This window comes from Carcharhinus amblyrhynchos, chromosome 35 (assembly GCF_965287045.1).
Source record: "Carcharhinus amblyrhynchos chromosome 35, sCarAmb.v2.hapA, whole genome shotgun sequence".
Taxonomy (NCBI): domain Eukaryota; kingdom Metazoa; phylum Chordata; class Chondrichthyes; order Carcharhiniformes; family Carcharhinidae; genus Carcharhinus; species Carcharhinus amblyrhynchos.
This window is the reverse complement of record NC_137358.1, coordinates 12,340,056-12,366,106: the sequence shown is the minus strand read 5'-3', so window position 1 is coordinate 12,366,106 and position 26,051 is coordinate 12,340,056. Positions and strand designations below refer to the sequence as shown.

The following is a 26,051-nucleotide window of genomic DNA, read 5'->3' as shown; positions in this document are numbered from 1 at the left end:
GGAAACGCTTCCGCAAAGCAATTGAGTAGCACAGGATTTCATGGCAGTCTGGCAACAAGACACCCAAGTAAAGGGCATCTTGTTGCCACACTCCTATGAAACCCTGCACTACTCAGTTGCTTTGTGGAGCACTTCCATCACTGCAATGGTTCAAGAAGAAATGTGGGAGGCGATTGCCTAGTCTGATTATCGCTAGACTATTAATCCAGAAACTCAGCTAATGTTCTGGGGTCCTGGGTTTGAATCCCACCCAATAAAAAATCTGGAATTAAGAATCTACTGATGATCATGAAACCATTGTCGGAAAAACCCATCTAGTTCACTAATGCCCTTTAGGGAAGGAAATCTGCCATCCTTACCTGGTCTGGCCTATATGTGATCCCAGAGTCACAGCAATGTGGTTGGCTCTCAACTGCCCTCTGAACAAGGGCAATTAGGGATGGGCAATAAATGCTGGCCCAGCCAGTGACACCCACGAATGAATAAAAGAATAATTTGGATCAAGGGGAAAGCTCTCAGGTGCCATGAGTTAAACTTGACAGAAATAAGGACAACTGCCCAGGCCCCACAATATGCACTCGCTCCATCGTAAGGTCAGAAGTGGATATGTTCACCGTTGATTGTTGCTGTGTGTGCTACCCCTCAGATAATGAAGCAGTCTCTGCCCAGCCTGCCTGGGCTGATAAGTAACGAGTAACATCCACGCCACACCAAGTGCCAACCAAGTGGCGGAATAGGCTCCAGGAGTATCTGGCTGCTCTAGCTGACCCGGTAATATGTGTCCCTCAGTTGGGAGAGCGTGGAGGGAAGGTTGGAGGGCTGCAAATGTCCACCTTGGTACATACAGGGGAGCCTCTAAACCTCTTGGTCTCCTAGGCTCAGGTGCTCGTTGTGTGAACTCAGTGAGTTATTATGCAGCCTTTGTTGGAACAGTCCTTGAGGAGTTAAGTTGCACAAACATCTCTTCAATTGCCTGGTTACCAGGTGGGGTAACTTGTTTCACTGACAGTGCAGATTAACTTCAGCCTAGAGCAAGAAATTTGGCTTGTATTCACGTCATATTGCATGCACCCTCGCTAGCTGAAACTAGTTAGTCTGGTTTGCTCCAAGGTAGCTATTGTCTTCAGCTCAATGAGGCAGATACTCTGTTACACCTGGCATCCCCACATGTTAAACATTAGTAGTGAACATTGCAAACACTGAGACAGTGTCTTCTCCTGTTCACTTACCAGCCTTGTGCTGACCTACATTATAGAAGCCCTACAGTATAGGAGGCCATTTGGCCCACTGAGTCTGCACAATCTCACTCAGAGCCTATCCCCGTAACCCCATCTACCCTGCTAGCCACCCTGACACTAACAGGTAATTTTCCCTGGCCAGTCAACCTAACCCGCACATCTTTGGAGTGTGGGAGGAAAGCAGAGCGCCTGGAGGAAACCCACGCAGACATTGAGGACAAAGTGCAAACACCACCAGTCACCTGAGGCCAGAACTGAACCAGGGTTCCTAGCACTGTGAGGTAGCACGGCTAACCACTGTATCACTGCGCAGCTCTGCTCAAGAAATGTCTCGATTTTAAAAAGGCCTTCAGCTGCTGAGGCCCCAGGTTCTGGACTCCCTTCTCAAACCTCACTATTTCTGCCTTGCCTTCCTCTTTAAGCTGCCTTAGAACCTACTGCTTTCTAAGCAGGTTTTTCACCATTTTCCCTTTCTTACGTGGTTTAGTGTCACATTGCCCTTGACAACACTGCTGTGAAGTGTGCTGGGCCATCTTACTGTGTTAAAGGTGCCAAATAAATGCAAGTTGTTGTTTAACATGTCAAACAAGTGCCCACATCACTGCTGTCTTGCTCCCCACTTTGGAGCAATTTTCTCATTCCTTATGTCAAAGAACCTCAGCCTGACCGAAGAAGTCATATTTCTAGAGGACTAGAATACAAGAGCAGGGATACAAGAGCAGGGAGGTACTGCTGAGGCTGTGCAAGGCTCTGGTCAGACCCCATTTGGAACACTGTGAGCAATTTTGGGCCCTGTACCTAAGGAAGGAAAGTGCTGGCTTTGGAGGGGGTCCAGAGGAGGTTCATAAGAATGATCCCAGGAATGCCGTGTTTGTCATATGAGAAGCAGTTGAGGAGTCTGGGTCTATACTCAGTGGAGTTTAGAAGGGCGAGGAGGGATCTAATTGAAACTTACAAAATACTGGGAAGTCTGGATGGAGTTGACGTGGAGAGGATGTTTCCACTAGTGGGAGAAACTAGAACTCGATGGCACAACGTCAGAGTGGAGGAACGCTCCTTTAAAACAGAAACGAGGACGAATTTCTTCAGCTAGAGGGTGGCGAATCTGTGGAACTCTTTGCTGCAGAAGGCTGTGGAGGCCAGATCATTGAGTGTCTTTAAGACAGAGACAGATAGGTTGTTAATCAATAAGGGGATCAAGGGTTATGGGGAGAAGGCAGGAGAATGGGGATGAGAATTGTATCAGCCATGATTGAATGATGGGATTCTTATGGTCCTATAGACACAAAACGTTAACTCTGTTTTGCTTTTCACAGATGCATAGACTGCTGGGTCTTTCCCAGCTCTTCCTGTTTTAACTCAAGATGCATCTTTGTCTTTCCCCAAACCTCCCCGAGTAGCATAGCGTGGTAAGCAAGTCACCAAAGCCTTTCATTGGCATCTTCCAAACCCGTGACTTTACTGGCTACATCTAGAAGAACAAGGGGCAGCAGACACATGGGAACACCCCCACCCGCGAGTTCCTCTCCAAGTTACGCAGCACCCAGACTAGGAAACTATTGGGCTTTCCTTCGCTGTCGCAGGGTCAAGATCTTGGAACTCCCTAACAGCACTGTGGGTGTACCTACATCACATGGACAGCAGCAGCTGAAGAAGGCGGCTCACCATCACCTTCACAAAGGATAATTAGGGATGAGCAATAAATGCTGGCCTAGCCAGCAACACCCACATTCCACGCACAAATACATTGTTTAAAAAATATCCATTTGTCAATCTTCCTGGCCACTTCTTCCACTCCTTTTGCCTTCTACTTTTCCTGGAGGCCCACAGACACCTCCTCCACACCAGCACCTTTCATGCCACGAGGCTAGTGAAAGCTAGCAGGTATTCAATTCTTTGTGGTCACAGCGAATAGACAAACTCCAGGAATGTAGGGAGAGGAGGACCCATTCCGTCCTTCAATTAGATTATGACTAATCTGAGTAACAGATATCCAGGAGTTGAGTGACAGACTGGAATCTCATCCGAAAGACAGCAACTCTGAGGGAGTGCTGCACTGTCAGTGTTGGCATTGAAGGTCATCTAGATTATGATTCCCTAATCCAATGATTCCTGACTGTCAATCAGTCTTTGTTTCCCATCTCACCAGTCCCCACCCCCCAATGTCCAATAATTTTAAATTAGTTGATTTTAGAAGTATTTAAAAAGTAAACTTTGCACATGTCCCTAATCACAGAATCCCTACAGTGCAGGAGGAGGCCATTCAGCCCATCAAATCTGCTCTCTGGCCCTATAGAATCTATTCCCAGTCTCTGTCACTCCACATATCAACCCTACTAATCCTGCTAATTTATGCATCTCAGGATACTAAGGGGCAATTTAGCACGGCCAATCAACCTAAAGCGCACATCTTTGGACTGTGGGAGGAAACTGGAACACCTGGAGGAAACCCAAACAGACATGGGGATAATCTACAGGCTCCACACAGACAGTGACCCAAGTCAGGAATGGAACCCAGGTTCCTGGAGCTGTGAGGCAGCACTGCTAACTGCTGTGCCATCATTCTTTACAGCCACGTTCTGCAGATTAGTCTAACACTCCTCGAAATGATCGACAACCAGAAAGCAGATGAGAAAGGTGAAGGTTGGGAAAGGGTGTGGGGTCAGGATACATGCAGGGGCTGGGTTCCCCGTGCAGCAGTCAAGTAACTCTCAGTAAGTGAGAAACTCTCAAACAAAAATAATGATTGAACAACAATGATCTACAAAATGGCTGCTGCACCTCATGAAATGGAGGCAGGACTTTGCATTCCCCAGCCTGTGCAAGCTCACCGAGAAGCAGAATGACACTGCTCCCTGCTGGCAGGCAGGCCTGGTACTCTGACAAGCATCACTCGACACACAAACCACTTTCAAACTGAATAGGTGTCCTAATCTGTGTAATCATAGAACAATAAATCGACCCCACACGGAAACTGGCCATTCGACCCATCGAGCCTGTGCCTGCCAATTGAAAGAGCCATCCAGTTAGTTCCACTTCCCATCACCCCCCCCACCCCTTTTCCCTGTGATCTTACACATTTCTTCCCTTTGAGTACCGATTGAATTCTTCCTGGGAAGTTATAATTGACCCTGCTCCCTGCAATGTTTCAGGCAGTTCATTCCAGCTCTCCACAACTCGCTGCAACTAAATACGAAATAGTGCGGAAAGAAAGAAAGGCTTACATTTATGCAATGCTTTCCCTGGCCATCAAATATGTCAAAGTGCTTTACAGCCAATGAATTACTTTTGAAGGGAGTCACTTTTGTAAGATTCACGACAACCAGTTTACACTCAAACAGCACTGTGATAATGACCGGACAAATCTGTTGTTTCTGTGACGTTGATTGAGGGACGAATACTGGCCAGGACACTCGAGAGAACTGTCATTCTTGGAGATAGTGTCGTGGGATCTTTTACATTTACCCGAGAAGGCCTCTCTGGCAACCCAGCACTCCCTCAGTGCCAGACTGGAGTGTCAGCCTTGACTTGTGCACTCAAGACCTGCAGTGAGACTTGGAACATTGTACTTCTGAAGCAGGGGTGCTACACACTGAGATACAGCAGACATACAGTGATACCCAGGATAAATAATTCTGAGCTACTGGTAGAACAGGGAACAGGCCTGTCACTGGTAGAAGTGGCTGACAGGGATATTCCGAGATGCAGGTGGCATGCTGGCACAGTGGTTAGCACTGCTGCCTCTCAGTGCCAGGGACTCAGGTTCGATTCCAGCCTTGGGTCACTGTCTACGGGGAGTTTACACGTTCTCTGCATGTCCAGGTGCCCCAGTTTCCTCCCACAATCCAAAAATGTATAGGTTAGGTGGATTGGCCATGTCAAATTGCCCCTTAGTGTCCAAAGATGTATAGGTCATAGAGTTGTAGAGTCAGAAGTTTACAACATGGAAACAGGCCCTTCAGCCCAACTTCTCCATGCTGCCCCTTTTTTTAAACCCCTAAACTAATCCCAATTGTCCGCATTTGTTCCATATCCTTCTATACCCATGTAACTATCTAAATGTTTTTTAAAAGGTAAAATTGCACCCGGCTCTACGACTACCTCTGGCAGCTTGTTCCAGACACTCACCACCCTCTGTGTGAAAAAATTGCCCCTCTGGACCCTTTTGTATCTCTCCCCTCTCACCTTAAACCTATGCCCTGAAGTTTTAGACTCCCCTACCTTTGGGAAAAGATATTGGCTATCTACCTGATCTGTGCCCCTCATGGTTTTATAGACCTCTATAAAGTCACCCTCAGCCTTCTATGCTCCAGAGAAAGAAGTCCCAGTCTATTCAGCCTCTCCTTATAACTCAAACCATCAAGTCCCGGTAGCATCCTAGTAAATCTTTTCTGCACTTTTTCTAGTTTAATAATATCCTTTCTATAATAGGGTGACTAGAACTGCACACAGTATTCCAAGTGTGGCCTTACCAATGTCTTGTACAATTTCAACAAGATGTAGATTAGGTGGATTGGCCATTCTAAATTACCTCTTAGTATCCCAAGGGTGGCACAGTGGCTAGCACTGATACCTCACACAGCCAGGGACCTGGGTTCAATTTCCAGCTTGGGGGGTCACTGTCTGTGTGGAGTTTCCATGTTCACTCCGTGTCTGCGAGGGTTTCCTCCCACAGTCCAAAGACGTACAGGTTAGGTGAATTGGCTATGTCAAATTCTCCCTCAGTGTACCCGAACAGGTGCCGGCCAGAGTGTGGTGACTAGGGAATTTTTCACAGTAACTTCATTGCAGTGTTAATATAAGCCTACTCGTGATTAATAAATAAACTTTAAGATGTGTAGGTTAGCTGGATTGCCCACGATAAAGTGTCCCTTAGTGTCCCAAGGCATGTAGGTTATTTGGATTGACCATGTTAAATTGCCCTTTAGTGTCCCAAGATGAGCAGCTTAGGTGGACCGGCCATGGTAAATGTGTGGGGTTACGGTGATAGGGCAGGGAGAGAGGACCTGGGGTAGACACTCAGTCAGTATAGACTCGATGGGCTGAAAGATTCTCTACAGTGCAGAAGAAGCCAATGATTCTATAAATCAGTAATGAGCTAGCTGTAATCAGGGTGACTGTTCAATTGTGGCAATGGTGAAAGAATTGGCCTCAGCTCTCCCAAGCCCAGGTGGTGGCGGTGAGAGAGGTGGGGAGTGGGAAGGAGGACGAAATTAGCCATGGTTTTCATTCTTATGCAAGGTATCAGAAACAGGTGGAAGCTTCAGGATAAGAAAAAATGAGGGAGGATGTTTCCCGAACTTCATTCTCCCTGTATAAAAGATACCGGAGTCGTTTAACAAGTTGTGGGCTACTGATTGAGGACAGTGGCACAGCTTCACCTCATTCCACTTGTGGCCTTTCTTCAGAAGTGAGCCTGAACAATGAGAGTTAGGATGGTGCAAGAAAGAGGGAGGTGATAATGACCGAACTCACTTTGGTCCACGTCTGATACGTACATATTGGCTTTTCTAGATGGCTCTAGGAGCAGGAACGCTGACTTGTTTCCACCGCTTTTAACGTGCAGAACCTCAGAGTTAATGCGGGGACCCCAAATTCAGACTAGCAAATCCAGCACAGATGGGGGTTGAAATCTAGCATCCCCAGTCTACATGATCGGTGAGATGGCCCAGACGCTTGAAATGGCTCATGGAAGAGGTGTGAAAATATCTCAACGTTCCAGGACTTAACTAGAAGAAACTAACAAGGGTGGGAACGTAGCCCAGCTTGGTATGGCTCCTGCTCTGACCAAGACCAGAAAGTAGCCCAATCCATCATACAAAACAGCCTCCCAGCCATCGACTCTGTCTACACTTCCCGCTGCCTCGGGAAAGCTGCCAGCATAATTGAGGACCCCATGTACCCTAGACATACTTCTGTTGGAAAAAAGATACAAGAGTCTGTTGTCACATACCAACCCACTCAAAAACAGCTTCTTCCTTGCTGCCATTTTGGGTGGACCTACCTCGCACTAAGTTGAACTTTCTCTACACCCTAGCTATGACTGTAACACTGCATTTTGCACCCTCTCCTTCCCTTCTCCCGATGTACACTATGAACAGTATGTTTTGTCCGTATAGCGCGTGAGAAACAATACTTTTTTCTGTGCACCAATACATATGACAATAATAAATCAAATGAAAAACTGTCACTAGGGCAGCTGAAAGTTAGACAAACATTGGCATGAGTTAGTAATTTTTATAATTGATGCAAGTAATCTGGTACAACACAATGTTTGCTCTATACTTACTGCAAGTGTGTGCAGTGGAACGCTGAGACATAACAAATCACGAGTTTTAACGTTTACTAGACAGAGTTTGTCGGCTGGTCTGGATCTCGGGAGCAGTTAAGGATTTCACTCCTCCTTCAGTCTCCCTTCCCCTCTCTCAGCGTGGACCCCAGCACGGTCTTTATAGTTAAGACTTTGGAATAATGAGGTGTTGCTTACAAGGCTTCTGATACAGTGACGTGACGTCTGCTCAACAACTGCCCCTTCTTTACAGCAAAAATGTCAACTTTCCACCGAGGTTAAGACGCCCCGAAATACTCCTTCTCAAACTTCCTGAATTCACTCTCCGTGAAGATGCTCGTCTCTTCCTCATTCACTTTCTCTTTCTCCGGGCGATCCCGTGCTTTCCTTCCTTGGCTGTGCATCAAAACCTAAAATAAAGGGAAGAAACCCCGATGATAATTTTACATTGGCAGACAGAATTCACACTAGTTTGTCCTGTGTGTTGGTCTGAAAGAAGGCTTTGTGGTTACACAATACCCTTCATAGAATCACAGAATAACTTGGCACAGAGGGAAGGCCATTTGGGTCGTTGCTTATCTAATTAGGCTCGTGTTCTGCTAATAGGTTTTGATCTACGTGCAGAGCAGGGGAGTTCTCCCCATTGTCCCTCTGGTTGTCCATAGCCATGATGTGGAGGCTGGTGTTGGACCATGCGTCCCTCAGCCAAAAGCATAGACTCTGATATCCAGTCATTGTCACATTGCTGTTTGTGGGGGCTTGCTGTGTGCAAATTGGTTGCCCTGTTTTCCACCTTGACAACCCTTCTACAAAGTACTTTCATTGGCTGTGAAATGTGGCGCTGGAAGGCGCTGTAGAGAGGCAAGACTTCGGCTTCTTTTTTTTAATTGGCAATATGGTGGTGCTGTGGTTAACACTGCTGCCTCAAAATGCCGGGGACCCAGGCTCAATTCTGGCCTTGGATCACTGTCTGTCTGGAGTCTGCACATTCTCCCCGTATCTGCGTGTGTTTCCACCGGGTGCTCCGGTTTCCTCCCACAGTCCAAAGATGTGTGGGTTAGATTAATTGGCCAGGCTAAATTGCCCCTTAGTGTCAGGGGATTAGTAGGGTAAATAAGTAGGATTATGGGGATAAGGCCTGGGGTGGGATTGTGGTCAGTGCAGACTCAATGGGCCAAATGGCCTCTTTCTGCGCTGTAGGGGTTCTATGATTCTAAATGAGGTTAATGGATGAATCTTGGCCAGGACAATGGGCCTCTTAGTGTGCTGTAAAACTCTATGGGTGCGATCTTTCCAATTGTTTGCACCATGCTCCCACTGCAGCGAGATTGGAGAATTTGTCGTCCCAGAGCCTGAATGGACTGGAACTTTTCTCTCTGGAGCTTAGGAAACTGAGGGGTGACCTTATAGAGGTCTATAAAATAATGAGGGGCATAATTAATATCTTTTCTCAAAGATAGGGGAGTCTAAAACTAGAGGGCATAGGTTTAAGCTGAGAAGGGAAAGATACAAAAGGGTCCAGAGGGGCAATTTTTTCACACAGAAGGTGGTGAGTGTCTGGAATAAGCTGCCAGAAGTAGTATTAGAGGCGGGTACAATTTTATCTTTTAGAAAGCATTTAGATAGTTACACGGGTACAATGGGCATAGAGGGATATAGGCCAAATGCGGGCAATTGGGATTAGCTTAGGTGTTTTTAAAAAAAGGGGGTAGCATGGACAAGTTGGGCTGAAGGGCCTGTTTCCATGCTGTAAACCTCTATGACTCTATTCACTGTGGTGGGATGGGAAAATTCTGCTGGCATAAATGGTGGTAAGATTCCAGCCTATGACTCTATGAGAACACTTGAGGCAAACCCCCTCCTGCTGTGGGATCCTCTGCAGCCATGCAAGAAGGCAGACTGGACCTTGATTTCACATCCAAAGGGCAGCACGTCCCACAATGTAGTACTCCCTCTCCTCCATTGTATGTTCAAGTCTCCGGAGTGAAACTCAAGAGGTGAGGGCACTACGCATTGAGCCGTGACTGATATATTCTTAAAGAGTCTGGCGCTCTCTCTGGCTTTTTCTAACGCAGCCTCAGAGTCAGATTACATTCACAAATTCAAGGTTTTCTGCAGGATGGGACCTCAATCTGCAATCTCCTGTTGCAGACGGAAAAACTGCAAGCGACTAGCACCTTAGAAATACACACCTGTTGGGTAACCTTGTCTTCAGTCAGGAACTTGAAACCCAGCATATACTGGAGATTTTCTTCAGTGTGGTCTGCAGCCTTTTTCTTCAAGTACTCCTCTGTGGAGGCAAACAACACTCTCATCAGCTCAGAGGCCGAATATAACTTCCATGAATACTGATCAGTAAAGTTCTTTCCCACTTGTCTTTTCTCTAGAAAAGTGAAGGCCGAGGGGTGACCTGACAGAGGTCTTTAAGATCATGTTAAGATCGGTAAGAGGGGCTCAGTGGGCAGTGCTGCTGCCTCACAGTGCCAGGGTTCAATTCTGGGCCTTGGGTCACTGTCTGTGTGGAGTTTGCACATTGTCCCCACGTCTGCGTGGGTTTCCTCCAGGTGCTCCAGTTTCCTCCCACACTCCAAAGATGTGCAGGTTAGGTTAGGTGGATTGGCCATGGTAAAAAGTAGTGCCTTAGTTTCCCAAGATGTGTAGGTTGGATGGATTAGCCATGGTAGGATTACAGGGGTAGGGCAGGGTGCTGGGCCTGGGTAAAATGCTCTGTCAGAGAGTTGGCGCAGAATCGATGGCCAAATGACCCCCTTCTGCATGGTCAGGATTCTAAGGCAGGAATTATTCACCTGTTTAATCTCAACTTAGTCAAGATGCCAGGGTTGGACTGGGGTGGGCACAGTAAGAAGTCTCACAATACCAGGTTGAAGCCCAACAGGTTTGTTTGGAATCTCGAGCTTTCAGAGCACTGCTCCTTCATCAGGTGAGTGGAGAGGTAGTTTTCATAAACATGGCACATGTTAGGCAAAAACTCAATTGCAAGATAATGGTTGGAATGTGAGTCTTTACAAGTAATCAAGTCTTTTCAAGTACACACAATGCTAGTGGTAGAGGGTTAGAGAGATGTGAATTGTCTTAAACCAGGACAGTTAGTAGGCTTTTGCAAGCCCAGAGTTACATTCCCCTGATGAAGGAGCAATGCTCTGAAAGCTCGTGATTCCAAATAAACCTGTTGGACTTTAACCTGGTGTTGCGAGACTTCTTACTTAACTTAGATATTTTGACCATTTCTAACCAGTACATGAGATACAAATAACTGGAACAAAACAATATATGTGAAGCCAAAAAGACTGATCCCTCTCAATCACCCTCTTCCTACTAGGTCTATCCAATCTAGCCTTCCATTCTTCACACATCATCACTTACCCACTGCTGATTTAACTACTTTGTCTTTGACGGTCGCTTTGTTCTTCCTCCCTTGTTGCTGAGTTCTGTTCGATCGCTTCTTCTTCTCCTTTTTGTCTGTATTGACCAAATGCAAATGGGCAGCAGCAGGCAAGTGTCCTGGCTTGGCCTTCTTCCTGCTCCCTGCTGTATCTGGCATAGCAATGGGGAAATTTGGAAAGGAAATGAGTTTGGGATTAATGCTTGAGTGCTAATCTCAGACAGAGACTGGGGCACTGCAGCTGTTAATCTCAGACAGGAAGCGGGGGGGGGGGGGGTTACTGCAGCTGCTAATCTCAGACGGGAAGACAGGGGGCACTGCAGCTGCTCATCTCAGGCAGGAAGACAGGGGGGGCTGCAGCTGCTCATCTCAGACAGGAAGACAGGGGGCGCTGCAGCTGCTCATCTCAGGCAGGAAGACAGGGGGCGCTGCAGCTGCTCATCTCAGGCAGGAAGACAGGGGGCGCTGCAGCTGCTCATCTCAGGCAGGAAGACAGGGGGCGCTGCAGCTGCTCATCTCAGGCAGGAAGACAGGGGGCGCTGCAGCTGCTCATCTCAGGCAGGAAGACAGGGGGCGCTGCAGCTGCTCATCTCAGGCAGGAAGACAGGGGGCGCTGCAGCTGCTAATCTCAGGCGGACCAACAGGTGACTTTGGATCTGCTAATCACAGACAGGGCAATAGGGGGACATTTCCCCTTAGTAAAGGGGTCACTAACCAGGGCACATTGATTTAATTTAAAGGGCAGGGGATTTAGGGGTAATTTGAGGAAAATTTTTTTAACCCAGAGGATGGTGGGAATCTGCAACTCATTGCCCGAAAGGGAGGTAGAGGCAAGAATGCTCACAAATTTAAAGAAGCATTTGGATGAGCACTTGAAGTATTATAGCATACAAGGCTACAGACCAAGAGCTGGAAAATGGGATTAGAATAGGTGCTTGATGGCCAGCACAGACACAATGGGCTGAAGGGTCTCTTTCTGCGCAGGAGGGCTGAGGACTCGGCAGCTGCTAATCTCAGATAGGGCAGCAGAGGGCGCTGCAACCGCCGCCCACAACGCCCCCTACGCTGGGAGGTCGGAATCGCCGTTCCTGCTCTCAGGCTCCCGTGAAGCCGAGATGGGAGAGAACGATCCCATCTTAAAATTAAACAACGAGCCCGAGGCAAGGGGGGGGGGGCGGTTAAGGAGGGGAAAAGGGAGAGGGTACACCGCTACCTGTCACATCCGCGCTCATCAGATCCAGCCCCCTCCGGAGCATTCCCATCGACATCGCTGCCGCCTGCAATCGCCGCGATCGGAGCCGCTCGGTAATGGCTCGACCCGCCAGCCGTGCGGTAACGCTCCCGCTCCGCCCACAACGCCACCAGCAGGGCCGGCAGACCAACGCCTGGTCGCCGGCTGAGCAGTGCAGACTCTCCCAGTGGCCACACGAGGTACTGCGCTGGAACCACTTATGGAAGGAGACCATTCAGTCCATCGAGGTTGCATTGACGCCCATATTTCCGTAACCTCGTGCAGTTACCATAGCTAGTCCACCTAACGTTCACATCTCGAGACACTAAGGGCCAATTCGGCAATGGCCAATCTACTTAACCAGCACATCTTGGGACACTAAGGGGCAATTTAGCATAGCCAATCCAGCTAACCTGCATATCTTTAGCTGCTGAGGGGCAGTTTAGCATGGACCATCCACCTAACCTACATATCTTGGGGCATTAAGGGGCAATTTAGCTTAGCCAATTCACCCAACCTGCACATCTTTGGATACTAAGGAGCAATTTAGCATGGCTGATTCACCTAACCTGCATACCTTGTGCTGTGGGAGGAAATCGGAGCACCCGGGCAAAACGCACAGACATGGGGAAAATGTACAGACTGTACACAGTCACCCAAGGCCAGAATTGAACCTGGGTCCCTCCATTACACAGGACTACACTAATAAAGTCCCAGATGATCTAGGCTTTGAGGGGGAGAGCTGGCTGGTGGTGATTTAACCTGAGGATCACCACACTTCAGGTGAGGGGCAAGATTGAGGGAGCGGGGCTTTCTTGGATAACGCCAGCCGATGTGGGAATTGAACCCACGCATCGCGAATCAGCTGCCCAGCCAACTAAACTAAACCGACTACACGGCAACTGGTCTGATTCCATGAGAATCCTACCTGCCCACTCAATTGGCCCAGCAAGTTCAAGGATAATAAGGAAAATGTCCAACTCCCATACAATTTTTAAGTTCTTCAGTGGCTGCAAAACCTTTTGAGACGTCCTGAGGCAATGAAAGTTGCTATAGAAATGGCACAGTGGTTAGTTTTGCTGCTTCATATTGCCAGGGACCCAGGTTTGATTCCATCCTTGAGTGGCTGTGTGTGTGGAGTTTGAACATTCTCCCTGTGTCTGTGTGGGTTTCCTCTGGGTGCTTAGTTAGGCTGCACTGGGTGTTCACTTCTGGCTGCCACACTACCAGAAAGATGTGAAGGCTTTGGAGAGGGTACAGAAAATATTTAGCAGGATGTTGCCTGGTATCAAGGGTATTAGCTATGAGGAGAGGTTGGAGAAACTTGGTTTGTTTTCAGTGGAACGATGGAGGTTGAGGGATGACCTGATAGAAGTCTACAAGATTATGAGGGGCATGGACAGAGTGGATAGTCAGAAGCTTTTTCCAGGGCGGAAGAGTCAGTTACTAGGGGGCATATGTTTAAGGTGCGAGGGTTAAAGGAGATGTACAAGGCATGTTTTTTACACAGAGGGTGGTGGGTGCCTAGAACGCGTTGCTGGGGGATGTAGTGGAAGCAGGTACGATAGTGAGTTTTAAGGGGCATCTGGAAAAATACATGAATAGGATGGGAATAGAAGGATATCGTTCCTGGAAGGGTAGGGGGTTTTCGTTCAGTCAGGCAGCATGGTTGATGCAGGGTTGGAGGGCCGAAGGTCCTATTCTTGTGCTGTAATTTTCTTTGTTCTTTGCTCTGCTTTCCTCCCACACTCCAAAGATGTGCAGGTCAGGTGGATTGGCTATGCTAAATTGCCCATTAGTGTCAGAGGAACTTGCAGCATAAATAACGTAGAGTTATGGGGATAGGACCCGGGTGGGATTGTTGTCGGTGCAGGCTTGATGGACTGAATGGCCTCCTTCTGCACTGTCAGGATTCTATAACAGTTGGACCAAATGAACAGCAGTTAAAAATCTTTATCTGACTCACATATTCCAAGAATGGTCTTATACGTGTAGCCATGCTAGCAATGTTCTGATTCCCACTCAACATAAAACACACAGAAAAGACAGGTGTAATTATATCTCTGATCTTTAACAAAAGGTTTCTCCTTCTACAAGAAAGGGGCACGGCAGTACAATTAAAGAATTAATTAACATCCGTTGAGTTCAGTGGCATATTTTAGCAATTTCCAAAAGCGTCAACATTCCATTCAATGGAAAGTTTATGGGCAGAAGCTGTCATGTTATTTATTTAGCTCTCCCTTCTATAGTTGCTTGAGAGAGCACATGGGACCTTAGTTTAATGTCTTCTGAAAAATTGATACTGCAGTGCACCCTCAATGCTGCTTTGGAGAGTTAGCCTACGTTTTGCGGATAGCCTCGGGAAGGGTAGTTGATCCCATAATCAAATCAGCTAGCTGAGAATACAAACTCCACTGTTCGAAATTCCACCATCCATTTTGTTTGTCTGCAAGCAGTCACACATCCAGTGTAATGAAATAAGTGGAGGAACTTTCAAACCATATCCAATTGATATGGCAGCACAGTGGTTAGCACTGTTGCCTCACAGCACCAGAGATCCAGATTCAATTCCAGCCATGAGTGACAGTGTAAAGTTTGCACGCACTCCGTGTCTGCGTCTGTTTTCTCCCACATTCCAAAAATGTGCGGGGTAGATGGATTGGCTATGCTAAATTGCCCCTTAGTATCCAAATATGTGTAGGTGAGGTGGATTGGCCATGCTAATTTGCCCCTTAGTGCCCAAAGATGTGTAGGTTAGGTGGATTGGCTATGCTAAATTGCCCCTTAGTGTCCCAAGATGTGCAGGTTAGGTGGATTGGCTATGCTAAATTGCCCCTTAGTGTCCCAAGATGTGCAGATGAGGTGGATTGGCTATGCTCAATTGCCCCTTGGTGTCCAAAGATGTGTAGGTTAGGTGGATTGGCCATGCTAAATTTGCCCCTTAGTGCCCAAAGATGTGTAGGTTAGGTGGATTGGCTATGCTAAATTGCCCCTTAGTGTCCCAAGATGTGCAGGTTAGGTGGATTGGCCATGCTAAATTGCCCCTTAGTGTCCCAAGATGTGCAGATGAGGTGGATTGGCTATGCTCAATTGCCCCTTGGTGTCCAAAGATGTGTAGGTTAGGTGGATTGGCCATGCTAAATTTGCCCCTTAGTGCCCAAAGATGTGTACGTTAGGTGGATTGGCCATGCAAAATTGCCCCTTGGTGTCCAAAGATGTGCAGGTGAGGTGGATTGGCTAAATTGCTCTGTAGTATCCGAAGATGTGTAGATTAGATGGATTAGCCATGATAAATGTGTGGGGTTACAGGAATGTGGGGGTCAGGGCTGCCTTGATGATCTGAATGGCCTCCTCCTGCATTGGAGGGATTTTACGGTTCTATGATACATTGAATGCAACACTGGTGGCCTCATGGGAAAAAACGCTACAGCATAGAGCCCCGCAGTGCTGCAACATAGTGGGAGATTAAAGGTTCTGCTTGGTTGACTTCTCATTATATGTCTTATTTTGTACATTGAATAATCTGGGTCTTTAGCACTAATGCTACACCCCTCATTACTTCATTGAATGTTTCTCTTAATTATGACTCCCTTGAAAGGACTTCAACATATTTGTCTCACACAAACAAATGCTTTGAAATTTGCAGGTTTTAATCAAACATTTCAGCCAGCTTCACAGCAAATTGATACTACAACAAAATAGATGATGCTGGTGTAAGGGAAAGACTTTGCCTATTCCTTAAATCTGCTTCACATGACCACTTGGCCTTTTTGTGTGGAACTCAGTGGTCCAAGGCACATTGGTATGTGCGTGAGTCTACAAAGCTTGAGAAGGGGCCAGGAATGACATCAGGCATATTACTGGATAACTGCTTGCTGAATGTTCCCTAAAGGTTTCATTGCAACATCTGGAATGCACCTTCGCAATGCAAGCTTAGGATTCAACTCCAATACTATTTATTCAACAACAATCGCTAACAGACCAGCTCCATTGGGATAATTTCCAATCCAAACTCTTAGGAGTACACAGACTTGTGGGCTGATTTAGTGTCCACTAGCTTTGAAACCTCTCCTTACCCAGAACTTAGGTTTGACTCCCATGAAGGAAGTCCAGGAGGCCGGGGGATGATATTAAGTTGCTACTTCCCTCTCCAATTCCTACAGTGCTGAAAGAGGCCATTTGGCCCATCAAGTCTGCACTGACCACAATCCCGCCCAGATCAGTCACATAACCCCACATATTTACTCTGATAATCTGCCTGACACTTTAAGGGGCAATTTAGCACAGCTAATCCACCTAACTGGCACATCTTTGGACTGTGGAAGGAAACCAGAACACCCAGAGGAAAACCCACGCAGACACAGGGAGAATGTGCAGACTCTACACAGGCAGTGACACGAGGCCGGAATTGAACCCGGGTCCTTGGCGCTGTGAGGCTAGCAGTGCCAACCACTGTGCCACCTTCCTTGCTGAAGGGGAAACATTTTGGGCTTCACTTGGCATAGTTTAGATCATGATGTGGAGATGCCAGCGTTGGACTGGGGTAGGCACAGTAAGTAGTCACAACACAAGGTTAAAGTCCAACAGGTTTATTTGGTAGCACGAGCTTTCAGAGCATTGCCCCTTCATGACTTTAACCTTGTGTTGTGAGACTGGCTTAGATCAGGAATAGAGCAGAACAGGGACTTAGCCTCCATTTCCCTCTCACTGTGGATGCATCAGGCGCAACCCCAATCTCTGACCCAAATGTGCAATCCTATTAATGTGGGCTATGAAACTTTACTCGTGTTAACATCTGGACCCTGGTAGATTTCTAAGTGGAATTTTGACAAACAATCTTCCTTTGGAAGGGAATCCAGGTTCAGGCATCAACAGCTGGCATCCTAAATGCATCAAAACCCATCTGGTTCCACTTTGAAATCTTGGCTACACATAGAACAGTCGCTGACAGTAAGGAGTAATTCACTATGAGAAGCAATTGGAAATGCATTACGGAGTAGTTGACACTCAAGCCTAAGGGCATGTTAAGCATCTTGGGTAAATTGCAATGTACTGCCTAAAGGAAGATGGGAATTGTTCTGTAAAAATACAGGGATGATTCTGGCAGATGTCAACTTTTCCAAGAAAATGGATTTTTCTCTCACGTATCCCTGCCCTCTTCACCATTTTCTTTCTAGCTCATCATTCTCCAGTTGCTGAAGACAAACCATCCTTTCCCTCACCACACCTTTATTGGTTTTGCGAAGAAAAGACAGAACCTCTGGTTTAATCATCTATTTGAGAAACATACAATTAGAAACAAGACAAACAGCAGTCTTACAGGAGAAAGCCACTTATGGCAGTATACCTGCCAAATACTCAGCTTTAACTTGGGCGTAAATTGAATTGTTAATGTAGCCTGCACAACTTTTTTGTTGGCCTCCTACTCTCACATCCCAACCATACGAGTGCAATTACACTAATCAAATACTCATTAACTGAATCACTAATCTCAATGCGAGATCAGCACTCCCTTGAACATTGATTTTGATGCTTCCTAATCAGTTTTCTACTTTTTCTCCGAGATGATGTTACTCCGGTCAGCGCGTGTAAACCACTCCATCCAGGCGCCATCGTAGACCAGGACGTCTTCTTTCCCACAGAGGTAAGCACCAAGGGCGACCATGCAGGCGGTGACCCCCGAGCCACAGGTCACCACCAGTGGTTTATTCAGGTCGACTTTGCGGTCCTCAAACAGGTGTCGAATCTCATTTTCGCTCTTCATCTTTAGGGTGTCCGGGTGCACGAAGGTGGTGAAGGGGATGTTGATGCTACTGGGGATGTGGCCGGGCTCAATATCTAGAGAAAGGAGATGAAACATTGGGTCAAAGGCAGCCCAGTTCCAGGTCAACAGCCTACATGGCCATGGTCAGGTCCAATCCAATGCTGATTACACCACAGGTCTGTCCTCAGAAATCTGTATCCTCAGAAAGGGGAAAGTAAGGTTCATAACAACATTTAAGTAAAATTATATTACAAGGACTTAAGATGCAGCTGCAAGACTGTATGGGAACTGAGCAGGGTGGGAGTTTTCCTACAAAGGAATAAGATTCTGTTTTGTCCATTGTATCCCAGTGTTGAAGGTCGTACCGTAATAAAAATGGCAGTATAATCACTAAATATGTATGAATATTGATTGGGTAACTACATTGAAGGAGCAAATCACAATCAGTTGTGTTGGTAAATGCTGTATGAGGGTATAAGAATAATCATAGAGTTCCCACAGTGCAGGAGGCTATCATAGAATCCTAGAACCCTACAGTGCAGCGAAAGGCCCTTTGGCCCATCGAGTCTGCACCGAACACAATCCCACCCAGGCCCTATCCCCATATCCCTCCAAGTTATACCCAATAATCCCTCTAACCTATGCATCTCTGGGTACCGAGGGGCAATTTCTTAGCATGGCCAATCAACCTAACCCGCATATCTTTGAACTGTGGGAGGAAACCGGAGCATCCGGAGGAAACCTACGCAGACACGAGGAGAATGTGCAAACTCCACACAGACAGTGACCCGAGCCAGGAATCAAACCCAGGACCCTGGAGCTGTGAAGCAGCAGTGCTAACCACTGTGCTACCGAGCTGCTATTCAACCCTTCGTGTTTGCACCGACTACAATCCTACCCAGCTCCTATCCCTGTAGCCCCATGTATTCACCCTGCTAGTCACCCTGACACTAAGGGGCAATTTATCATAGCCAATCAATCTAACCTACATGTTTTTCAGATTGTGGGAGGAAACCAGAGCACCCCTGGAGGAAACCCACACAGACATGACAAGTGACCCAAGCCGGGAATCGAACCCGGATCCCTGGCGTTGTGAGGCAGCAGTGCTAACCACTGTGCCATCCTAATGTCTGGTAGCTGATTGGAAAGCTTATACTCCATCTCCTTTGACAAGGTTGCACGTGGGAGACTGATAAAGTAGGTAAAAGCACATGGGATCCAGGGTAACTTTGCGAGATGGATCTAAAACTGGCTTAGTGGTAGGAGACAGAGGATGGTGTTAGAAGGTTGTTTGTGTGACTGGAGGCCAGTGTCCAGCAGCGTGCCACAAGGTTCAATGTTAGATCCCTTATTGTTTGTGTTATATATATAAGTGATATACATGAGATTATTGGGGAGGATGATAAGAAATGTGTGGATGTTATGAAGATTGGCAGGGTAGTTAAGAGTGAAGAAGTTCTATGGTGCAGGAAGATATAGAAAGGTTGGTTAGATGGACAGGTAAGTGGCAGATGAAATAACCCTGACAAGTGAAAGGTGATGTACTTTGGAAGGAGTAACAAGACAAGGGAGTATTCAATGAATAGCAGGACACTGGGAAGCTCAGAGTAATAGAAGGATCTTGGGGTGCTTGTCCACAGATTTCTAAAAGTGGCCAGACAGGTTAAAAGGATAGCCAAGATTGCACACAGGAGACTTAAATTTATCAATCGTGGCACACTGGGAGGTTATTTGAAGCTTAAACTTTGTTTATTAGTGTGACAATTAGGTTTACATTAACACTGCAATGGAGTAACTGTGAAAATCCCCGAGTCGTTTTGGGTACACAGAATTTAGCACGGCCAATGCACCCAACCAGCACGTCTTTCAGACTGTGGGAGGAAACTGGAGCACCCGGAGGAAACCCATGCAAAGACAGGGAGAATGTGCAAATTCCACACAGACAGCGACCCAAGCCGGGAATTGAACCCGGATCTCTGGCGCTGTGGTGATAGGGCAAAGGGATGCTCAAAAGAGATCATAATCAGAGGAATGATTAATTCAGAGGAGTCGGGGTATTTGAAGGACTGGAGATCAGAGAGAGAGAGAGATAGATAGAGGAGATCATGAATGCATTTAAGCAGAAGTGTGAACATTTTAATTAGAGGCACAGGGGACTGAGGGCAGAGCTGACAAATGAGCAGGAGCTGATTCCTATTTGGCAGCTGTGGTTTATATAGGATGAAGCTTGGGAGTGCAGCCAAAGAGCCAATGTTGAGCAGAATGTTTTCACCAACTTCGTACAGAAACATTTCTACCCAACTTCCCTTTTCAACCAGTTTAAGTGAACAACATCCTCAATTCAAGGAGAAACTGTTGCTTTGGTATATCAACACACCTAACCAGCACGTCTGATTAGGTGCATCAGTCAACTAAATTAGGTGCAATAGACCAATTAAAACAAAACGGTACAAAACTTTGTTTAAGCCGCAGTTGGAATGGTGTGTGCAGTTCTGGTCGCCTCGCTACAGGAAGGATGCAAAACTGATGGAAAGATCGAAAGCCAGATCGCAAAGACTTGGGGTGATCGGCAAAAGAAGCAATGGAGACATGAGGAAAATCTTCTTCACGCAGCGAGTGGTTAAAGGTCTGGAAAGTGCTGCCTGAGAAAGAGTTGATGCGGGTTCAACCGAGGCATTCAGGAGGGAATTATTGATGTGAAGAAGGAGGAGGTGCAGGGCTATGTGGGAAAGTGGTACTCGGTGAATAGGAGTGCTGGCACGAACACAATGGCCAAATAGCTTCCTTCTGTGTGTGGCAATCTCTCCTTGCTTGCTTGCTTTGATAAACCCAAACATGGTGATGTGTTTGAAAAAGTGACAGGAACCCTGGTTGCCCAAGAGCAATTATCGTGGCTTAAACGCATTCATGATCTCCTCTATCTATCTCTCTCTCTCTGATCTCCAGTCCTTCAAATACCCCGACTCCTCTGAATTAATCATTCCTCTGGTTATGATCTGTTTTGAGTATCCCTTTGCCCTATCACCACGGCGCCTCACAGCGCCAGAGATCCGGGTTCAATTCCCGGCTTGGGTCACTGTCTGTGTGGAATTTGCACATTTCAGATACTGAGCATGGTCTTCATTCTTGATAAAAGAGAGATCTCCACTGCCGCGGTAATGTTGTAGGATACAGAAACAAAACTTTCGGATCCCTTAAATGGCATGAATATTTCAATATGACTAATCATAACCTGAAATGTAGTTGACAAGTAAAGATGCTAGAGATAAAAACAAAACGAGAAGTTCCATGTCCTCAAAGCATCTGACCACTGAATGTTTGCTCAATCTTTTGTTAGCGATTCATCGATGTTAATCATTAGAGCTCCACCAGAAGTAAAATATTTATCTTGCTCAGACTCTTGCCGAATCTGTAATCTTGGTGGCTTCACAGCACAAATCCACCCCTCCCCCAATGTGGAAATGTGGCCAGTGTCCAATGTGCATTTATAAATCACCTTTCATAATATCTGAAAGTACTTCACTGCAAATGCAGTGTTTCTAAAGCTCAGTCATGCTTGTGGCATACACACTGCAAGGTCACGCCATAGTTAAGAAAGCCCACCAATGCCTCTAACTTCTCAGGGGGCTAAGGGAATTTGGCACATCAGCTACAACTCTCACCAACTTTTACAGATGCACCACAGAAAGCATCCTTTTCCAGGTGTGTGACAGTTTGGTATGGTTCCTATTCTGTCCAAGACCACAAGAAACTACAAAGGATGGTGAATGAAGCCCAGTCCATCACGCAAACCAGCCTTCCATCCATTGACTGTCTACACTTCCCACTGTTTCGGAAAAGCAGCCAACATAATCAAGGATCCCCATGCACCCCCGACATACTCTCCTACATCTCCTTCAATCACGGGAAAGATACAAAAGTCTGAGGTCACATGCTAACCGACTCAAGAACAGCTTCTTCCCTGCTGCCATCAGACTTTTGAATGGACCTACCTCGCATTAAATTGTACTGTGGGGATTCTATGATTCAATGCAAGAGTTAGAGAAAGAAAGAATAACTCAATGTGGGAGTTAAATAAATCATTTAGAGAGAGGACGAATAACTCCATGCAGGAGTTAGAGGGAGCAAGTATAGTTCAACGCAGGAGTTAGGTGGTGGAAGACTAGGACAAAGATGTGTAAGTTAGGCCCACTCAAGGACAGGGGAGGGAATCTATGCTTGGAGCCAGAGGAAATGGGAGAGGTATTAAATGAGTACTTTGCGTCTGTATTCACCAGAGAGAAGGACTTGGTGGATGATGAGTCTGGCAAAGGGTGAGTAGATGGTTTGAGTCATGTTGAGATCAAAAAGGAGGAGGTATTGAGAAAAATTAAGGTAGACATGTCCCTAGGGCCTGATGGAATATACCCCAGAATAATAAGAGGCAAGGGAGGAAATTGCTGGGGCCTTGAGAGAAATTCTTGTATCCTCACTGGCTACAGGGGAGGTCCCAGAGGACTGGAAAATAGCCAATGTTGTTCCTTTGTTTAAGAAGGGTAGCAAGAATAATCCAGGTAATTACAGGCCGGTGAGCCTAATGTCAGTGGTAGGGAAATTATTGGAGAGGATTCTTTGAGACAGGATTTATTCCCACTTGGAAATAAGTGGATGTATTAGCGAGAAGCAACATGGTTTTGTAAAGGGGAGGTCGTGTCTCACTAAATTGATCGAGTTTTTCAAGGAAGTGACGAAGATGATTGATGAGGGTAGGACAGTGGATGTTGTCTACATGGGCTTCAGTAAGGCTTTTGACAAGGTCCCTCATGGCAGACTGGTGCAGAAGGTATAGTCACATGGGATCAGCGGTGAGCTGGCAAGGTGGATACAAAACTGGCTCACAGAAGACAGAAGGTAGCAGTGGAAGGGTGCGTTTCTGAATGGAGAGCTGTGACAAGTGGCGTTCCTCAGGGATCAGTGCTGGGATCTTTGCTGTTTGTAATATATATATATATGGTTTGGAGGAAAACATAACTGGTTTAATCAGTAAGTTTGCAGACGACACAAAGGTTGGTGGATTTGCGAATAGTGACGAGGACCAACAGACAATACAGTGGCATATAGATCGGTTGGAGACTTGTGCGGAGAGATGGCAAATGAATTTAATCTGGACAAATGTGAGGTAATGCATTTTGGAAGATCTAACACAGATAGGAAATATACAGTAAATGGCAGAACCCTTAAGAGTATTGATAGGCAGAGGGATCTGGGTGTACAGGTACACAGGTCACTGAAAATGGCAATGTAGGTGGAGAAGATAGTTAAGAAGGCAAATAGCATGCTTGCCTTCATTGGCTGGGGTGCTGAGTTTAAAAATTGGAAGTCATGTTGCAGCTTTATAGAACCTTAGTTAGGCTGCACTTGGAACATAGTGTTCAATTCTGGTTGCCACACTACAAGAAGGATGTGGAGGCTTTGGAGAGGGTAGGGAGAAGATTTACCTGGATGTTGCCTGATATGGAGAGCATTAGTTATGAGGAGAGGTTGGAGGAACTTGGTTTGTTCTCACTGGAATGACAGAAGTTGAGGGGAATGATCTGATAGAAGTCTACAAGATTATGAAGGGCATGGACAGAGTCAGAAGCTTTTTCCCAGGGTGGAAGAGTCAATTACTATGGAGCACAGGTTTAAGGTGCAAGGGGCAAGGTTTAAAGGAGATGTACAAAGCAAATCTTTTACACAAAGAGTGGTGGTGCCTGGAACTCATTGCTGGGGGAGGTAGTGGAAGCAGATATAGCAGTGACTTTTAAGGAGCGTCTGAACAAATACATGAATAGGACGGGAATGGAGGGATATGGCCCCTGGAAGGGAGGGGGTTTTAGTTCAGTCGGGCAGCATGGTTGGTACAGGCTTGGAGGGCCGAAGGGCCTGTTCCTGTGCTGTAATTTTCCTTTGTTAGGTGGATTGGCCATGCTAAAATGCCCCTTTGTGTCAGGGGATTAGGAGGGTAAATACGTGGGGTTACGGGGATGGGGTTGGGGAAAGAGATTGTTGTTGGTGTAAGCTCGATGACCTTCTCCCCTGTGGGGATCGTATGATTCAATGCAGGAGTTAAATAAATTATTTAGAGGGCGGAAGAAAAGTTCCATGCAGGAGTTAGAGGGAGAAAATATAACTCAATGCAGGAGTTAGAAGGAAGAATAACTCAATGTAGGAGTTAAACAATTATTTATAGAGAGGAAGAGTTCAATGCAGGAGTTAGAGGGGGAAGAATTCAATGCAGGAGTTAGAGGGGGAAGAGTTCAATGCAGGAATTAGAGGGGGAAGAGTTCAATGCAGGAATTAGAGGGGAGAATAACTCAATGTAGGAGTTAAACAATTATTTATAGAGAGGAAGAGTTCAATACAGGAGTTAGAGGAGGAAGAGTTCAATGCAGGAGTTAAATAATTGTTTATAAAGAGGAAGAGTTCAATACAGGAGTTAGAGGAGGAAGAGTTCAATGCAGTAGTTAAATAATTATTTAGAGAGGAAGAGTTCAATACAGGAGTTAGAGGAGGAAGAGTTCAATGCAGGAGTTAAACAATTATTTATAGAGAGGAAGAGTTCAATACAGGAGTTAGAGGAGGAAGAGTTCAATGCAGGAGTTAAATAATTGTTTATAAAGAGGAAGAGTTCAATACAGGAGTTAGAGGAGGAAGAGTTCAATGCAGTAGTTAAATAATTATTTAGAGAGGAAGAGTTCAATACAGGAGTTAGAGGAGGAAGAGTTCAATGCAGGAGTTAAATAATTGTTTATAAAGAGGAAGAGTTCAATACAGGAGTTAGAGGAGGAAGAGTTCAATGCAGTAGTTAAATAATTATTTAGAGAGGAAGAGTTCAATACAGGAGTTAGAGGAGGAAGAGTTCAATGCAGGAGTTAAATAATTATTTAGAGAGGAAGAGTTCAATACAGGAGTTAGGGGAGGAAGAGTTCAATGCAGGAGTTAAATAATTGTTTATAAAGAGGAAGAGTTCAATACAGGAGTTAGAGGAGGAAGAGTTCAATGCAGTAGTTAAATAATTATTTAGAGAGGAAGAGTTCAATACAGGAGTTAAAGGAGGAAGAGTTCAATACAGGAGTTAGAGGGGGAAGAGTTCAATGTAGGCGTTAGAGGGAAGAATAACTCACTGGAGGAATTATTTATAGAAAGTATTCAATGCATTAGTTAAATGCATTATTTAGAGAGCAGAAGAATGCAAATTAACTTTTTAAAACAAAACCTTGTCTGGGTTCTGGATGTATGCCTCTGAATCTCCCCTCTGCCCTGGCATCCACCAGCTGGAACTGCTTGCTCTGGATGTTGTCCAGGACCTCCTGGTAGGATTTGATCCAGGCTTTGGGGTTGGCTTTGAACTCAGCCAGGGGCAAGGGCTGCACCTCTGCGGTGACCGGCCGCCCCTCCTTGCGCCAGTTGAGGAAGCCGCCGTCCAGCACGGACACCAGGTTGTGGCCGAACGCCCGGAACATCCACCAGACCCGCGGCGCGCTGAACAGCCCGAAGTCGCTGGCGTCGTACACCACGACGTGGGTGAGGCTGCTGATGCCCAGCTCGCCCGCACACCGGGAGAAGTGCTCCGGCTGCGGCATCATGTGCTGCCCGGGCACGGCCGGATCGCTGCAGCCGTCCAGGTCGAAGAAGGCGGCGCCCGGGATGTGGCTCTGGCCGAACTCCTGCCGGCCGTCCCGCTGCAGCTTGGGCAGGTGCCAGGAGCAGTCCAGCACCCGCAGCGCCCCAGCCTGAGCCCCGCTCAGAGCCTCCGCCAGCCAGGCAGCCGACACCACAGCCTTGGGTGCAGCCATAGCAGCGAATACACACACACACCCACCCTCTTCCCTTTCCCCTGCCTGGGCGGAGTCTAACACACACAAACCTCCGGAGCTCTGAAACCTGCAGTCAAAACACAAACTTGTCTCTGTACAAATCTGGAAGGACATTTATAATAATTCCAAAATGCCCAAATAACAGTCAGGTTCTTTACATACATCAATCTTTTTATGCATCAAGGGAATTTGAATTTATTACAAAGCTTATTTATTAGTCATCAGTTACATTAACACTGCAATGAAGTTACTATGAAATTCCCCTATTGTCACATATATTAGAGTACA

At 46.5% G+C, this 26,051-nt stretch overlaps 2 protein-coding genes across 3 annotated transcripts; both read right to left on the bottom strand.

Annotated features, from left to right (window-relative positions):
• Nucleotides 1-7,461: 7,461 nt before the first annotated feature.
• On the bottom strand, nt 7,462-12,408 carry rps19bp1 (ribosomal protein S19 binding protein 1). 2 transcript variants are annotated; one of them, XM_080217555.1, is made up of 4 exons: nt 12,144-12,408; nt 10,912-11,082; nt 9,720-9,817; nt 7,462-7,937 (listed from the first exon to the last, which is right to left on the bottom strand). In XM_080217555.1, the coding sequence occupies exons 1-4, from the start codon at nt 12,394-12,396 to the stop codon at nt 7,806-7,808; spliced, it is 654 nt and encodes a 217-aa protein (XP_080073681.1). In that variant the 5' UTR covers nt 12,397-12,408; the 3' UTR covers nt 7,462-7,805. The 2 variants fall into 2 exon arrangements, with proteins under 2 accessions (XP_080073681.1, XP_080073682.1); XM_080217556.1 differs by having other exon boundaries at nt 10,912-11,076.
• A 5,012-nt stretch (nt 12,409-17,420) lies between these two features.
• Nucleotides 17,421-25,780, bottom strand: mpst (mercaptopyruvate sulfurtransferase). Its single transcript, XM_080217558.1, has 2 exons — nt 25,163-25,780; nt 17,421-17,999 (listed from the first exon to the last, which is right to left on the bottom strand). The coding sequence occupies exons 1-2, from the start codon at nt 25,740-25,742 to the stop codon at nt 17,710-17,712; spliced, it is 870 nt and encodes a 289-aa protein (XP_080073684.1). The 5' UTR covers nt 25,743-25,780; the 3' UTR covers nt 17,421-17,709.
• Nucleotides 25,781-26,051: the final 271 nt, after the last annotated feature.

What these genes read in the sequence shown, in the direction of transcription:
- rps19bp1 (XM_080217555.1), bottom strand. Translation starts at nt 12,396, where the DNA reads ATGGTCTCCTTCCATAAGTGGTTCCAGCGCAGTACCTCGTGTGGCCAC. An exon ending in AGTAGTTAAATCAGCAGTGG is followed by an intron (nt 9,818 to 10,911) that starts GTAAGTGATGAT and finishes TTGCCTCCACAG; the next exon opens with AGGAGTACTTGAAGAAAAAG. An exon ending in AAGACAAGGTTACCCAACAG is followed by an intron (nt 7,938 to 9,719) that starts GTGTGTATTTCT and finishes CCTTTATTTTAG; the next exon opens with GTTTTGATGCACAGCCAAGG.
- mpst (XM_080217558.1), bottom strand. Translation starts at nt 25,742, where the DNA reads ATGGCTGCACCCAAGGCTGTGGTGTCGGCTGCCTGGCTGGCGGAGGCT. An exon ending in ACATCCAGAACCCAGACAAG is followed by an intron (nt 18,000 to 25,162) that starts GTTTTGTTTTAA and finishes TCCTTTCTCTAG; the next exon opens with ATATTGAGCCCGGCCACATC.